Source organism: Gallus gallus, chromosome 2 (genome assembly GCF_016699485.2).
Source record: "Gallus gallus isolate bGalGal1 chromosome 2, bGalGal1.mat.broiler.GRCg7b, whole genome shotgun sequence".
NCBI classification, from domain to species: domain Eukaryota; kingdom Metazoa; phylum Chordata; class Aves; order Galliformes; family Phasianidae; genus Gallus; species Gallus gallus.
The window spans coordinates 128391020-128408080 of record NC_052533.1 but is presented as its reverse complement, the minus strand read 5'-3'; the positions used below and the strand labels follow the sequence as shown (position 1 = coordinate 128408080).

General features: G+C 48.1%; 1 protein-coding gene across 9 annotated transcripts in view; it reads right to left on the bottom strand.

Moving 5' to 3' along the window:
- Nucleotides 1-13683, bottom strand: part of GRHL2 (grainyhead like transcription factor 2) — a 65603-nt gene extending 51920 nt beyond the window's left edge. For 4 of the 9 annotated variants that reach the window (XM_004939981.5, XM_040696371.2, XM_046937962.1 and 1 more), the window contains exons 1-2: nucleotides 13374-13683; nucleotides 2812-3001 (exon numbers count right to left, since the gene is read on the bottom strand). In XM_004939981.5, the coding sequence (XP_004940038.1) occupies nucleotides 2812-3001; nucleotides 13374-13393 (210 nt within the window). In that variant the 5' untranslated portion in view covers nucleotides 13394-13683. Of the gene's footprint in view, nucleotides 1-2811; nucleotides 3002-12161; nucleotides 12878-13373 lie in introns of those variants that run through there. The other 5 variants (XM_427063.8, XM_004939980.5, XM_004939979.5 and 2 more) reach the window with 2 other exon arrangements.
- Nucleotides 13684-17061: the final 3378 nt, after the last annotated feature.

The following is a 17061-nucleotide window of genomic DNA, read 5'->3' as shown; positions in this document are numbered from 1 at the left end:
AGTAGATTGAGGGGCTTTTTTCTAGTTCTTGAGTACATAAACCTGGAGCAAAGCTCTTTCCTACATGTCTGTCTCTGAAATATCGAACTAGATTAAAGCAATGTCAAAATCTAAGCTTACATTCCCAAACACACAGACCCACGTGCTCTTCGCTGCTTAACAAATGATGAGAATGAAGAGGGGATGCTTTGATGAGCGCTGTGCGGAGAACATTTTAGCTCAGAGGAAGCAGGGTTTTCAATTAAACCACAAGAGCCAGCTGTGAGGTCCACCTGTTACAGAGCAGTCGGAAGGATGCAGAACTTGTACCAAGAGAAGTGTACAAATCCTTCTCCTCACTAGCATGAGTAGAGGTCAGGGCATGCTGGCATGTCATCAGAGAACACTGACTTCTGCTTTGCTGAGTGCAATGGCGGCCATGAGAATTAAGTCAAATATGGCCATCAGATAGACCCAGATGGACACTAAATGTCTTACAGATTCCCACATACTGGTTTTCTGAAGTCAGCATAGAAATGAAATCACCAAGGGCAAAGTTGCTGCCATGGCTGTGTTTTTCTTTGCTGAACCAGCAATTTTGGAACTAACACTTCTCATCTATTTTTTTCCAAGAGATGGTACACCCATGTCATCACAGCAGCTAATTCACGATTAAAGAGCAAGAATAGACCTAAAGATGGGCTAAAGTCATGCCTGTTATCTTAAAATACTTCGTTAAAAGATCAAGAAAACACTTGAATTTAGAGGGAAAAAAGCAATATTACAGTGCACTACAGTACCTAAGGCTAACATCAACTATATCTGCAAGATCACAGTAGAGTCTAGAAGTGCCAGCCAGAGCCTTTCTTCCTCTTAGGGACATCCTCTCTCCATATCCAGTGTCCTTCTGGTTAACAAACCACTTTTAGAAGTGGGATCCAAGCCACAGCTCACACTTGTTGATTCCTATTCACGTATTTATCACATATTTATCCCCAAAGGGGGGTCAGTGTTCAGATAAATATCGGTAGAAGAAGGAGAAGGTAAAACAAAGAAAAAAAAAAAAAGAAAAAAAGAGAGGTATATTCTAATAATTCCTATTGACTAGGAAAAGTGCTTCAAAAACACACTATTACCAGCATGTCAGAATAAATGAACCAGTTGATAAATAAGGGCAATTCGAGAGCCTTGTGAATGGGAAGTCCTCCTCTATGATTCCACAGTGCAGCACAGAGCTTGAAGTTAGGTTTTAACTTCCTGTTTGAGAGCATCATCAAGAGCAATCCTTTCCTCTCACTTTAAGACAGAAGTGGCGATTCCTGAATGCTGGAAATGGCTTTGAGATTAACACAGCTTATTCCATCTGAGCTCCCTGGGGCTCTTGCAACTATCTGGAACCAGGGACAAACATATTTACCGAAACATTGTTTTGGGAAGGGAAAGAGCTGTTCTCTGTTTTTATACAAAAAAAAAATCCAACAGAGTAATGAACTGCTAGATAGAAGGGCATAGCTAGGACAGAAGCCAGTACTCCAGATGGTCATACACATCCTGAATTGCATGAGTCCACATTAACTTCACAGACTCTGGTAATTCTGCCAAGCAGAGAACAGGACCGTTCCTCATTCTCACTGCGAAAAACTCTTTTCTACTCATTGCAACACACAAAAGAATGGAACATCTCTCAAAATATAATCAGTAATGAAATAAAACAGTGTTTAATACTGATGTTGGCATATGGCATCTTGCCCGTAAATCCTCCTGAACACACATCTAACAAGTGTAGCAGAGACCAAGAAACCCACTCTCTGAAAGCATTTATGCTAATAAATACTAACAGCAGAAGTTTTTCATTTTCAATTTCCATTGCTGCCACCTCTTCATAAATTAAGAGCGGAGCTGGCATTATTGTGCTGGCTTTCAAAGAAGGTCAGCTGTTCGCGTAAGAAATCAGTGGCTTGAGGAATATGAAGGTAGTTTAAGTGAAGAGCCCAATTTCAGATTTTAGTGTTCAGTAGGCATCATGAATTTTGTTTCCAGAGCATAAAGAGGTCAGCCTGGTTTTCAGAGTGACATTTCTGCATTACAGAGAGAAGTACCCTGTAGGGCTCTCCTCCAGCAGAATCCTTTGGCGTAGTCTTAAATTATGAAATATATGAAAAAGAAAGGTGGCATCAAAGTGGAAGATAAACCCCTTGGCTTAAAATCAGATAACAGACTGAAATTAGATGTAAATGCCTACCCTGTACATTGAGTCAGCTCTGTGTCCAGCTCCATTTCTGTTCTCCACCTTTCTATTTAGACCGCAAACTTCAAGTGCAAGGGCTAGACCTCACTGTATGTTTGTACACAGCCTACTGCAATCATTGTACAAATAAAAATAACGTGGGAAACTGACAGATGAGAGATACTCCAGCCAAAGAACAAATTAAAACATCTGTGGAACGAAGCAAAAAAGCAGGCAAGCCTACAGATGGACAAGGTCTCCTTTTTTTCCACTTTTTAAGCTAGTATTCCAAGTATAGGAGCACCAAATAAAGGGGGCCTATTCATCGAAGGCTCTTCCAAGGTAAGAGGAAGAATGCAGTACTGTAGAAGAAATGATGCCTGCACACTTGATATGAGAATTCTGATTTTGTTTTTTCTCTCCTGAACTAAATACATCACAACAGCCTCAGGGAGGCTTCCTAAAGTGGGAAGGACACTTGATGCTAGTATCAGAGATAAAACAAGGAGTAGCGAGTTCTGCCTTTGAAAACTGGCTCTTTTGATGCCTCATAAGAGTGGGCCCCTGCCAGTGCAGCAGGGAGGAATACCGATGGAGTTACCTACTTTATAATAGTCATATAATAGGCCAAGGGCAGCAGCACTGTCCTCATCACCATTTATGCTCATCATGGCCTTGGTAGCTGCTGTTAGGGGATTCTCCAAATACGACTTCCAGGCTTCATCTTCGCTGGTGTAGGCTCGTCTGGTGTTGAATGAAGTGTCATTTGGCACTAAGGCCACAAGTCGCTTGTTACTGCATAGACAGGAAGAATAAAATGGTGATCCAGGAGGGATTACTTTATTCGTAATTCACAAGGCATGTTAAAGAACATCACATAGCTAAATGAAAGTGGCATGTTATATCAAGCAAGTGCCTCTGTAACAAACTTGGCGACACAAATATTTAACAGTATTTGGTATCTTAAGAACTTAACCTCTGATAATAATGCAAATGTATTTTTACAGCTAGAGTTATTGAGATATTTCAAAACTAGTTGTGGAAAAAAAAAAAGGAAGTTACAGTACAAGAACAATTTTGCACCAATGTTTTTGTTAACTGTACACTTGATTGGGAAAGATGAAATTAACTAAAATCCATTACAATAAGACAGGAATGGCAAAAAAGTAAAATGTATGTAATGCTAGTCTGGTTTTCATCTAAACTGGGCCTGGTTCAGTATTTATTAACAGGGTACACCCTATAACTGAGCTATTTTCTGCTCGTGGAATGCAATTCATCAATAATTTCAGACAGGTTTTCAATAACAAAAGTATGAACAAAGGGTCTAGTGGATGGAACACAATGAGTCAACATATTTGAGCTCAGTTCCCACTTTATCACTCATCAGATGTAGTTACAGATCCATTGTAAATATATACAAGACCATTAGTAAGTGGGATTAGCAGTAAAGCAGTTTCCTCCATCCGGAAAGTAGTACAAACTGACCAGTAACAGCAAGTCTAATGGGAAAGGTTATTCTGCTGCACATGTAGCTGGAATCTCCAGTGCAACAGAAACATAAATGAAGATAATTGTATCTGCTTTTGTAAAAATGTTCAATAATCTCATGGATAAGGAAAAAAAAAAAGCAGCATTCCTATTACACAAGATAGCAGAGCAACAGACAGGTGGAGCAATAGCTGAAAGAAGAGGGTGCTTGCTGCACATACAACAGCATTGCCCGCATGTACGGCTCGAGTTACACAGATCCCATTGAATGAAACTTCTAACACATTATCCCATACAAATCCCAAAGCAGCAAAGAAATAATTGAATACACTGTAGCTGTTAATAAGCCATTTCTTGCTATCTTCTACATAGGAACCATTCAGTATCCAGTTTTCCCTTTTTGCTCTCCTGTAGCTACCACAGTGCCAGCTCTGCAGGCCGCACCATGGTGGCTGCACAGTGCCACGGGAAGGCTGTGCAGCAGCTCCTGTTTGCAGGGAGCCCCAGGACTAACAGCCCACCGCCTGACCTCAGCCACGGGAACAGCCAGGGGCTCCAGGTGAAGCAGAGCGTGACCCCTGGCCTGTGGGGTAGAGGAGGGGGTGGCTGAGATCACTATCTCCATGGTGCAGGAGCACTGGCTACAGGCTTCTTTATTTAATGAGAAACAAAAGAATCTACGTGATGCGTGGAGCAGATTTTTATGAATTCTGGGGGAAGAGAGTATGTCATAGCTGCACAAAACACATGCAGTGATTACAGTTCAGATTATATTCTCCCTTCAACTGAAATACCTGGAGTTTTGGAAGCTCCCCCTCTTTCCCGAGGGCCTTCCATTCCGCCTGACCTTTTGCTGTCTGTTCTAAGGATTTTCACCCTCCCTGTACTCACACACAGATCTGTGTTGCTGTGGGTTTGCTAGAGCAAACAAAAGCTAAAGTACAAAGTAGGGACCCAGGGAAAGACAGAGAGACCTGCGAGGTCTGCTTTCCTTTTCAATGCGTTATTGTTAGCGGCTCAAATCAGATTTGCAGCGGCCCCATTGTTCGTGCCAGGGGTGGCTGAAGGCCCGTCCCTGCTCTGGAATAGCCAATTCTCTCTGGCTCGCTGCTCATTTTCCATGCAAGGATTCTCCTTTCCTCAACAAAGCTCCCCTTCAGTTGCAGCACCGGCACTGCACAGCACCCAACGTCCCGCTCACCCGGAGCGCCTGCAGCTCACTGTCAGCGCTGCCTTTGGTTGCCCCGTGCTCTATTACCCACACAACAGTCATAACTGCTTTACGAGCGCTGCGGGCAGACAGCAGATACCCTTTGGAAGCACCTTCTAACAGCCACACTGAGCTCAGGCACAGAAATGCTGGAGGGGAGGAGCTGCTCCGCGCTGCCCCAGCTCAGCAAAGCCAATCCTACAGCAATCAGCATAGTGCTGTCCCGCACAGGTGTCACGGGTGACTGCGTTGGGAAGTGAAGGTACAGGAGCTCCAGAGAAAGCAGCCTGTACGTCAGCAGGCAGGCACCACAAAGCCACACATGCACAGGCCCAAGGCCTCTCAGAGCACATTTTCCCTAAACCCCAGGTTTTCACATTTAAAAACTCGGTAACCTCCTCTTCTGACTAGAGAGATGGTCTGCAGCTCATCAAGCCATACACTCGTTGTGTTTACTCTGCAAACAGACTGAAACAAAAGCACTAAGAAAAATAGAAAACTTCCTCTTTCCCCCTCCCCCCCCCCACCTGCCTCCAGCTGTAATCAGCTTTGTGGGAGGTTAATGGTCAGACCTAATTATCATGATTTAACATAGTCAATCATTTCAAAGATTGTACACAAAGCACTCAGCCAAAACAACCGAGCTCGCTTTAAGAAAACTTCTCTATTAATTAAGGTCGTTTGGACATAGGGAATGTCTGCCTGGAGACCCGAGGCTGCTGCGTGTGCACGTGTCCCCTCCGCTGCCCCACAGCTCCCGAACCTCCAGGACCAGGTCAGTCAGATGTGGCAGAGGCACAGCTCCAAGGAGACCAGCCTCCCCCTAACCAACAAAGCCATACTTTAACACCCCCTTCAATTGGCTAGAAAGGACAGCAAGAGCAGCAAATACTCCAGCCATGCCCCCCCTGCATCCAGGCCTGCCCGCTGCCAGGACACGCGCTAACCAGCCAGAGCCAGCAGCACACCTGTGTACTGACACTGCACCACATTACTGCAGAGATGCAACTTAGTGAGGGAAAAGACCCTGTAGGTGAAAGTCACGAGCTTCCTTTCCAGCTATCCCATGAGCTCCTAGTGAATGCCGAGTGCTCTTCTTGTCTTTTGCTGAACAGCAGTAGGCGGCTATGTATCTAAACGTATAGATGTGTAAGGATGGAGGCATCTCCCAAGACATGGGCAGCTGAGGGGCCAAACTGCCCGGACACTTCAGTGTTTATGTGGAGACTAAACTTCACACAACCTTTAATTTGCAAAATCCTTCTCTCCAAACTGTTTAGTAGCGATGTTCTAGTTTGCATCAGGGTTATAAAACTGGATTCTGCAAGTGTAGCATATAAATAGAGACATCCAAACTCGTGCTCACTTTGTCTCATTGCAGTACCGGAGTCCTGCAGCACAGGTTGGAGAGGAACACTGTATAGAACCCAACCACCCTGATAGCAGCACATGAAGGCCTTGGCCTTTCAAGTCATTCTGATTGGAGATGAGCAACTTTCAACAGCCAGCACTTGGGGCTACAAAATCCTACTACAGATGAAATCTCACACAACTCGATGCAATTCATAAATTAACTTAAGATGGAACCATAAACATTCAATAATACACTCAGGAAAAGTGGTAAAAAAGGCAGCTTGGTGAGCAGCTTGCTTTTTTATCAAAATACAAGATTTCCTACCTGCCAGTCTCCTTCCCCTTTCTGATAGACACAGGCTTTCTACTGGATTTGCAAAGTTCATGCATCCTCAGTCTCCTTTTTCCTAAATTCAATGTACACAGATGCCAAGGGTGGCTGAGAGCCACCGTGAACCCAAGTGCATGGATGGACCCAGATGCAATGTGCCTGTAGGAGCTGCACAACCATCCCATTCTCCCCTACCACATGCTCAGCATCACACGTTGTTCCAGACAGTACTTGTGGGGAACAAAGACTCCTCTAGATGCCCCCAACTTCTGTCTTATCCTGGAAATTCACCCAGGAAACAGACACACCTTTGGCATTTCCTGGGGTCTGACTGCTTGTTTGGATACTGTGTTTGTTCCAAGAACAAACTAAATAAAAACCAAAAGTAAGAATCAAAGTGCTCTATTAGGTATCCCTACAGACTCGTTTATTCCCCCAGGTAAGATATGAGGGCTTCCCCCATTCATGCTTGCAAGATGCTAAATGGGAGCACACCAAGTAACATACGCATGGCAGTAGGAGACCAAGAGGAATCCTGTCTTGAGGTCTGCCTGTTCTGACACCTGTGAGATAAGAGCACCAGGTACGCTTCAAGCTGTTGCTCCAGGAGCTCACATATGAGCTTTGGTCCACGCAGCTGTTATAAGGTACACAAATTGTAATGCCAGTCAAGTAACTGGAAAAGGTAAGACAGACTGTTGTGTCCTGGCTCCCAGCCCAGCACATCAAGGCCACAATAATACTTATCATAAATTCATTTTTTGTTGGACGATAAGAAAGTGCACAGGGCAACTGTCTCCAACCTGGGGGAAATGCAAAGTCTATGAGCCACAAGCCAAAGAGACTGCTTCTGCACCGTGGGCAGACACGTACCGCACTGGGTTCCTGATCCCTTAATTGTCCAGACCAGAGACCAGGCTGAAGAATGCTGTGAGTGGGGCTTTTATGGGAGGAAACCCTACCTGCTTCAGCTTTCCTCCTGTGCAAAGAGGCAGAGATCTCCAGAAGCACCCATGTTTTGTTGGCTATGACAAAAGGTGTGGGAACCCACTTCAGCCAGGTCCAGCAGTTGGAACACGCTCCTCCTTCAGTTTTTACATAATGAAGGAGGGCAGAGTGTGATCGTTTACTGGTGTTTCAATAGGCCTAAAGCCCTCTGTAAGCTTAGCTTACACTTGCACAACTCCCCAGGCAGCTACGAGGCTGCTATAAGGCAGATTCAGAGCAGCTGTTCATATCATGTATTACAGTCAGTGCATGCACAAATCCATGGGCACAAAGTTAACTACTGCGACCATGTTAAAAAATCATCTAAAGGACAGATACCCAAGCTGGGTAAGTTAACAAACTTTAGATCACTGATCATGCACTCCCACCTGTGCTCATTATAGAAAGATGTGTAAATGAAACTAGTCCTCCTAGTGCTTGAAAGCATTTGTCTTAAAGAGGTGAGCCCAAATTTACTAACCTCTGCATACTGCTCTGCCTACACATAGGTTAAATAGAATACATACACAGTTGTCTCGCTGCAAGTTTTGTTTTAAAGAAGTGTTGACTCCTCAGGATTTATTGCCAAAGTCACAATTAAAACGTCAGCAACATCTTCACTTCAATTAGACAGTTGTTTAAGCTACAAAGGAAGGTAAGTGTTTAATGAACAGGAAAATCCCATCCCATGTCTCTCGGTATTTCACCTTCCACAGCCAGCAATCACATCCTCCCCAGAAGCATGAACAGGTCTCCAAAATGCACTGCACCCAATCCAAGGGGGTTATTATCAATACACAGATGATTGGGAGTGAAGGAGAACCAAACCAAGGAGACCATCTGCAGCCCAGAAGACACAACATCTGGCCCAAGCAGCTGCCCATACCAAAGAGTTCCCATTAAAGAGGCAGAGTAATTTTGCCTACTAATGACTGCAGGTTTGGGACCCTCGCAATTTCTGGGCCATCATTCTTTTTGAGTGCAAGACCAACCTAAGCAAGATCAAGCACATTAAATGACTAAAAGGGATTATTCCTCCTTTAAAAAAGGCTCAGAGAGGAAGTAAAATTAATTGTAAGCACAACCAATGGAAAAAAAAAAAAAAGACCAGTTCAACAATCAAATGCTTTCTAGAAGTTTTGTTTTTATTCAAAACCAAAATAACTTAAGCACGTAAAAGTGATTAAAAAGATTAAAATAAATTGGTGATTCATTAACATTGAAAGAAATATTAAGCATGCCAAAGCAGAGGTAAAAATAATAATGATAATAATACTGAGACATCTCCTTAAAAAACAATAATTCTGGAGCTCACAACACATTGCTGAGCAGAAGTAGCAGTTATTGGCAGCTTCGGATAGGGCCACACTTGGTTTTGCTCAGAAGCATACTTCAGGCATGCACAGCACACAGGGCTGTTCTGGCTGCCTACAAACAGCAGTAGACTTTAAAAGTAAGAACAGGTCACGGCAAAGCTTCCCTGACCTGCCGCAGCTTAACCTGCCCACTGACCCCGCAGCCCGGACTCATTCATTACTCCCATGAGAGTTAATGGAAATGCAATGGCTGCACTGACAGCACAGATCGCTGGGTTTTCAGAATACAAAATCTTCCACATGCCCAGGAGGAAAAATAAATTCAACAGCTGAGCAATCCTGGGAGAGGAGATTACCCACAATACCAAAAAAGAAAAAAAAGTAAACTCAAAAGTAGACCTTGCAGAGCAAACAAATGATAGAAATATGGAACACACCATCACCTCAAACTACTGGGAAAATGAACAGAACTATGCAGATGTGTAATCTTCAGGTTGGAGACATTCTCAGCTTACCTGTATGTTGCAATGTTTGACTTCTCCTCAGTTCACATACACTTAATAGGGTTTCATTGGTTAAATATTTCATAAGGAACAGTTCTCTTCTTTATGAAGCTGGTGCTATTAAAGAACAGGACAGCGCCCCTGTACACTGGGCCATCTGAACCACTCGGTCCTTTCCTTTCAATTAGCTACTGCTGCCCCAATCACTGATTAGAAAGCTAGTGAAAACTCATCCCGTGATTAATTCCTAATCAGCATTTTAAAATGCTTTTTTGTGCACGTGCAAAAAAGGTAACCTAATTGGTTGCTCTGTAGTCACAGAAAAAAAACTACTGCTGGGAACCATCGTGGTCTGCACTGGATTAATATTCGTGAAAAATGCTGACAACAAAAGTCAGCTGGGTTAATATTATTTCCCCTTCACACGTCCCCGCAAACCAAGAACGACGTCCCTACTGATCCCTGCCCAAGGAAGAGGTTATATCGCTGCAGCCAGGGAAGTGACCTGGGAGCAACCCTTCCTCCCTCCTGCCCTGACCCTCAGCCAGTCTCACCACTGAGGGACACCGGCATTACAGGACTGAGTAACCATTGTGCACCCCTACTCCGCTCAGCTAAGCTGTGGTTGCAAGTTCTGCATGCTGACTTTCCACCTTCCCTGCAAAGAGGATAATTCCTGGGGAATATCTATGAGAACAAGTCTGAGATCTGAAAAGTACAAGCTTTTAACACCTCTAAATCCTCATTTCTCCATTAATACCTTGATGACTAACACTGGGAAACTCATCTCAATAGATTCTCTATCCAGACTCTCAGCAGTGGGAAAAAAAAAAAAAAGAAAATAGCAGTCTGCAACCTAATTGCCATTCCTCATGAGTTGATGGGGAAAAGGTTTGGCTCTCAAAGAAAGAATTAAGTATAATTCCCAGAATCACACAGAAAACCATAAATGCCCTTTGCTGTTACAGTACTGGATGCTTAAGCTAAATAGTATGAAGGCAGCAACTACATCCAGGAAGAAACACAAAACCAGGACAAAATTACTCTGTTAAGAGTCCAAGATGGACTTCAGCCACAGACGCTGCCAAGCAGCAGGCAGGATGGGAACATGTCTCCAATGACACACGGGAGCAGGTCTGAACCTATTCCCACATTCAGCATCACCCTCCCCCAGTTATGTGCCCACATGGACACGCTCGGTGTGGACCTGCACTGCCCCCAGCCCTCCTTCACGTGGTTGGTTTGAGCACACCCCAACCCACCTGCCCCCTGTCCTCAGTCACTCCTCTGCATCCTGGAGGTGCTGGAGCCTGACCAGCTGAGGCTGAAGCCACAGGGTCAGCACGCTCAGGCCTGCTCCCAACCCCACTCTTCATGCAGCACCAGTGCCAGCTGCTGAGGGACTTGCCACTCACCCAACACTGGGAACGGACAGGATAGCGCTATGGTGGGACCACTGTCTTGTTCCTCGTTCACAGGACTAGCAGCAATTCAGCACCCTGTTAAGTCTCACAAGTACCGAGGTTACCAAATTAGCTCTACCTGTGTTCTGGAGCCATTAATCCGAGGTTCTGCGGGGATTAATGGTTTCTGTACACTACAGTAAGAACAACTTTCAGCTTGCAAATGCAGCCATGAACCCAGGAATGCAGACACCTTGCCAAGAGGATGCTCCCTGCCCCTGCCAACTCAAAGCCCCCTTGCAATAGCTCTGAGGAATGGGTGGTAACAGGCAGCCAAATGGGTCTCCAGAACACTCACAGAAAGGCAGAGGCAAATTTCCTTCTGCAGAGCTTCTAGCTTAAGCAACTCTGTCTTTAGCACCGGTCATTTGCCTGCCCTCTCTCTGCTGCCCTAGAACATCACTAGATGGCATGACGTAGCCAGACCAACAAGAAGCTGATCAAAAAGAAGACAAAAATAACTGCCAATGGCAGGCCAAGCTACTCTGGCCCAGCACTCCCTTAGCCAGCTCTGCCACTGCACAAACATCTCTACTGACATGGCTGAGGGGGGGCGCAAAGGGAGGCAGCAGCAAGTGGTCACAGCCTGCTTAAGTCAGTACTACCTCTGAGAAATGCATGTGAAACCATGTCTTATCTCCTCTGACTGATAGGAGTTTAGGGAAGAAAGCTGGCCAGACCCAGCTTAAGCAGCACAGCTAAAGGGAAAGATTGGAGATATGCACAGTATCTTAGGGATAATCTCACCTTCCAAGCCCCCTCAGTTAGCATTAGAATCCAGTGAGCTGCTCTTTAGCATTCCCACCCCACCACCACCTCCCTCACTTAAAGAGGATGATACAGGCAGCACTGCCAATGGCCCTCCCATGTCTTCTGTGTCCCTCGCCAACCACTTGCCTGCAGCATTGCTTTACTAGCACAGACCGCACAAAAACATGCCCACCAACACTGACAAATCAACTGACCTTTAAATAATGGACTTCCCTATCCAGCCTCGTCTGTAGGGAAGGTTTTACATAAAGAACGGGCCATGTGGAGGAGCACAACATTGTATTCCCTGGATTAGGTTTTAATAGGATATATTAAAAATAGAAAACACAACTACCCATGCAACATCCCAGTTTAATCTAATCCCTCGTTCCACTCCGTCATCTTTCTGAAAATGAATCTATTTGTCTTCTCACATTACACTTGTATACAAAGAGCTCAGGGGATTTCTTTACTTTTGATTTCCTTTCCAAACCCTCACCGATAAGTTTTCTCAAGCTCTCCAACCAGCTGGAGGCAGAGCGTGGGCCCACCTGCACGAGGGCAGTGCTGCTGTCTGGGGATGCCGACACCATCGGGGGAGTGGAACACGGGGACTGACGCTCCCATGTGTGGCTGACATCTACACCATGCTGTGCAATGAAGGGCAGCTCTGGGACTGGCAGCATTCGAGACCCAGAGGAAAAGCACTTCTGCCCTCATTCCCGTAGTCTTATGCGTGAGTTAGGCTTTGCTGCAGCTTCCCACCGCTCCTGGATGCACCCATAGGGATGTGTGTCCGTGCCCCACAGCTCTCGGTGAACCCGGATCCTCCCTGCCCCGCAGCAGCCCTCGGAGCTCCGTCCTCGTTCCCCTCCTCGCACTTCAATCACTGCGGCCCTCACCGGGGCCTCCGCAGGCGTCCGTCCCCGCTGCCACTCACAAAGCTCCAACCTCTGTTCCCAGTTCCTGCCGCCATCGGCCTTCGCTTCACGTCAGCAGCCACCGTTTGAGGAGGCCACGGCCGACTTCACCTCGCTCCCGTGGCCCAGCAGCCGGCCCCGCTGCTGCCCTCTACCAGTAACCCCTCTCTCCCCACAGACGGCCGCCCCGCGCCCTTCCTCAGGTCACATCGCCGCAGGCCCCTCCTCTCCACCTCCTCTGCCACAAAGGCCCTTCGGGCAGGCAGCGGGAGCGCCTCGCACCGCCCGGACCGGACCGGCGGCACCGAGCGGCCGTCCCGGCCTCCATCTTCCGCCCGTTACCTCCCGCCTCCATCTTCCGCCCCGTTACCCGCCCGACGCCCGCACCCAACCAAGATGGCCCGCGCCGCATTCCTGCGCCTGGGCCTCGGGGCGTCCCCTCGCAGCGGCCTTACGCCGGGCGGCGGGGGAGCGGGGAAAGAACAAAGCGCGGGGCCGCGTGCGGGGCCGCCGGGCACGAGGCCGGGCCGGCAGCTCTCGTGAGCGCCGAGGGCCGCGGGCACAGCAGGGCAGGGCGCGGGGCCGGCGGCGCCTCGTGCTCCGTGCGTGGCGGCAGCACACGGCCGTGCCCTCGGCGCCCGCAGCCTTGCGTGGGGATCCTCGAGGTGAGGGGAGGGGGGGGGGGAGAAGACGCCCCCCCTCCCCAACCCCAAAAAAAGACCAAAGTAAGGCAGAAACGAAACAAACCAAACCGGATCCGCACGCTGCGGAGCGGCGGGCGCCGCGCGTTGCTCGGCCCGGCGGAACACATCCAACCGGTCGGGCCGCGCCGGGCGCACTTACTTGTCCGTCTCTTGTGACATGTTTGCTCCAATGAACTCGCTCCCCTTTCCCGGCGCTCGGTCTCCCCGGTGGAACTGGACTTTCAGGTCTGTGCAGGTGAAGGTGCGCGCGAACGCCCGGCGCGGCAGAACCAGAGCTACAGGTAATTCTGCTTGCCGTGCCCCCCTGGCCCCGCTCCGCCGCCGGGGCAGCGCAGCGCCGCGCAGGTACGGCCCCAGCCCCCTCCCCCTCGCATGTGGGGAGCGGCGCGGAGAGCGGCCGGGCCGGGCGCGCGCAGGTAACTTTCCGAGCGGCGTCGGATTCTTTCACTAAAGGAGCGGGGCAGAGGGCCGAGCCGCGCGCTGATTGGGCGGGGCGGGCGGCAGGTGCGCTGCCATTGGAAGAGGCGCGCAGGTACGGCGCCGCCGAGCTCCAGGTAACGCGCCGCGCCGCGTCGGGAGGCACCGCGGGGCCGCCGCCGAGCGAAGGGAGAGAGCGAGGGGGGGGCCGGCGCCGCGCTGGCGCTCAGGTGGCGGCCCCCCGGCAGGCGGCACGGCCGAGGCCGAGGGGAGGCCTCGCGGGCGGCCGGGCGTGACGGGGCGGCGGGACGCGGGCAGGTGGCGGCCGCTCGGTGGCTGCCGACGGACGGCCCCGCGGGGGCTGCGGCCTTCGGGGAGCAGTTGGCGGCCGGGCTCCTCGTGGGACACGGGGTTTGGGGTTGGTTCGGAGGGGTTTGGTTGCTGTTTGGCTTTTTCCGACGGTTCCGTCTCGGCCGGGAGCGGCTGGGCTTGGCGGTGCCGCTCCCGTTGCTGGGCGGTCGAGTCGCGGCTGCCGGCGGCGGCTGCCCCGGCGCCCTCACAGCGCTCCTCACAGCGCGGAGCTGCGTCACGCGGCGGAGGGGCCCTCAGCCCGCTGCACCCCCGGGCGCTGCGCCAGCGCCTCAGTGCCGTCCGGAAGGACGGGATGGAGCTCTGGGGGCAGCAGCTGTCATCCGATGGTGGGGAAGGTGTAGGAAAAGGGCTCCTCAGGTCAACTCGGAAGCCGGAGAAGAAAGGAAAACGCCTGCGCTCGGTCCGCGTTCCCCCGGCGGAGCGGGTCGGCACCTCGCCGCTCTTCGCTGCTGCCACATGTACAGCTCCTCACCTCGAGACGTCTTCCCGGGCGTCCGGCTTCGCCTCTGCCTCACAGACAGCGCTGCGTGTGGCGTAAATAGGCCGTTGTATTGCACGGTGACCTTTGCAGGAAAGTTAAGTTAGCTGAAGGAATTTATACCGTCCCGGGAGAAGGATTCTTCTACCTTTGATTTCGGCTGATGAGGACATGGCAGGAGGGTGTTCACAAAAATAAGCATCCGTATAACCAAGCGTGAGGGCTGCTCCAAAAGTAATGCCTCCTGATTTTGATTCTGTGATTCTGTTTTGTTTTGTTGGCCCACAGCATCCGAGGTGGATGTTGTTGGTATGGCAGTGGAGGCTGAACCTTCCCACCAACATCTGTTACGTGATGTTGCCATGTGACGGATGGCAGCAGAGGGGCAGTCTGACAAAGTGGCATCCGACATGGGAGTCCATATGAAGCAAAGGTGTGGAATTAAATTCCTCCATGCGGAAAAAATGGCACCCGCTGACATTCATTGATGCTTGCTGAACATTTATGGAGGCAATCAATGGATGTGAGCACAGGGAGGCGGTGGGTGGGTGCAACAGATATAAGCCACATTCTGGATGTCCATGCACAGCTGTCACACCTCAAAGTGAAGAGAGTCTCAACCAGCTCACCTACGTGAATCAGCTGATGGTGATAGCTGTGTTGAAAAATAGTGTTTTGTAGCTGAATTTTGCTCTATCATAACACAAATTGTGTTATCATTCTCTGTTGTAGTTTCCATGGAAATAAATAGGAAGCATTACCTTCAGAGCAACCTCTGAATGTATGTGTATGTGGCTGTAACCGCATAGAATTGCAATCCTCTTTCAGTGCAGTGGAAATCAAGGTTGGTGCGTGGAAGTCTTTGATATTACTGGATCACAGTCAGGCACAAATGATTGTTACTATCTCTCAGCCCTTACCTATATTCATAGTAACTAACCAGATAGAGCCAAATCAATATAGCTCTGTTTTAAGTCAGCTCAAGTGTAGTCCCAAGAAGATCACAGAATCACAGAATGTTAGGGATTGGAAGGGACCTCAAAAGATCATGTAGTCCAGTCCCTCTGCCGGATTCCCCGTTATGTTTTTAGAATTAGAAATTTAGTTTAGCTAGGTTAATGACACTTGGACTGAGCACAAAGTATTACGTAGCCTTCCTTTGTTTTCAGTCGCAGGAAAGAAGAATCATTATGCAATCAGTAAATCCCATCGAAAGCTGCTGATGTGGCCTGAATTGTGGATAGCAAATACTGGTATTGAACTTCTCAGTCTGTAGGCCGTTATGAATAACAATGCCTGGATAAGTCAGTCTGTAGAACACATTTTGAGGAAGCAATAAGACTTTGTAAAACAAAGAAGAGAAGCTGAGTAATTTATTCACTACAAATACTTCAGTTGTTTTGTATAAAAAATTACTATGTCATCTTGAGACAAGTAGAGCCTCCCAGGCACACTACTGTGAGATGTTGTGAGCTGTTCTGGAGGAATAATGGGAATCCTATCATGGTTTAAGTTAATGAAACCTTACTGCTAACTGCAGAAATGATAAGATTTCATTCACAAATATTGATATTATGTTGAAAGAAGCTTTTGAGACCTGAAAAGGCTACCTAATTGAGTGCTGTAAATAGGATTAACCTCAATTCAGGTATCCTCTTTCCCTTTTTACTTTTTTCAGATTATGGGGAACATTTGGATGTGTGGCTTTCACTTCCCCCCCCCCCCCCCCCCCTTCTCTATGAAATGTATAGGAGGAAGGAAAGGAAGATGAACGTTTTTGAAAATGCCACCTTCCCCAAGTTAGCAATGCTGCTGATGTATGATTTTGCAGGGAAGAAAACAGCATCTGATGCCATCTGCAGTCCTGGACCAAGCCCAAACTGTAACTCAGACTGAAATGGAATTTGTTGTTCTAGTACTGGGTCAGCTACAAAACCGCCTTTAGCAGCCTGCTCTCGGGAGAGATTGCTTCCAGTGAAGCAGCTGGGAGACTGAATTACTGCTCGGTGGCTGCAGAAGTGTTCAAGGTCAAAGTTAAGAACAGAAGTGAGAAATGCAGTAATGAACTCTTGATTTGAGTTTGTTGAAGATGACAGCTTATTGCTTAGGTGAACAAATATACCCTGAAAATTATTTTAAGCAGATAGTAGGGATTGGGCTCATCGTTTTCTGGATGAGCATTTTGTTCCAGACTGCAAACTGGAATTCAATTGTGAGCGTCCAGCCTAGCAGGTCAAACAGGTCCTGCCTCATCCAGCCCGCTGCTCATTCTTCATGAGCTCCAGGATTGTTATAAACTAATCTGTTAGTCACTGAAAAAATCATCTAATGTTATTTCAGGCCAGACCAGTCTTGCTTCTCATTGAATAAAGGCTGTGTAGGGCAAAAATAAAATGGTCATGCAATACATTATTATAAATCTAGGAGTTGTCTTTGGAGCTTACAGGAACAATCTACAATAGCAGATCACTTTCGTGCTGTTTGCTTCTTTGCAAACCAGCTTCTCAGCCTGGTAGGGTGTTTCTTTTTCTTGCTTCTTGTTGTGAGGAGTCGGTGTAGA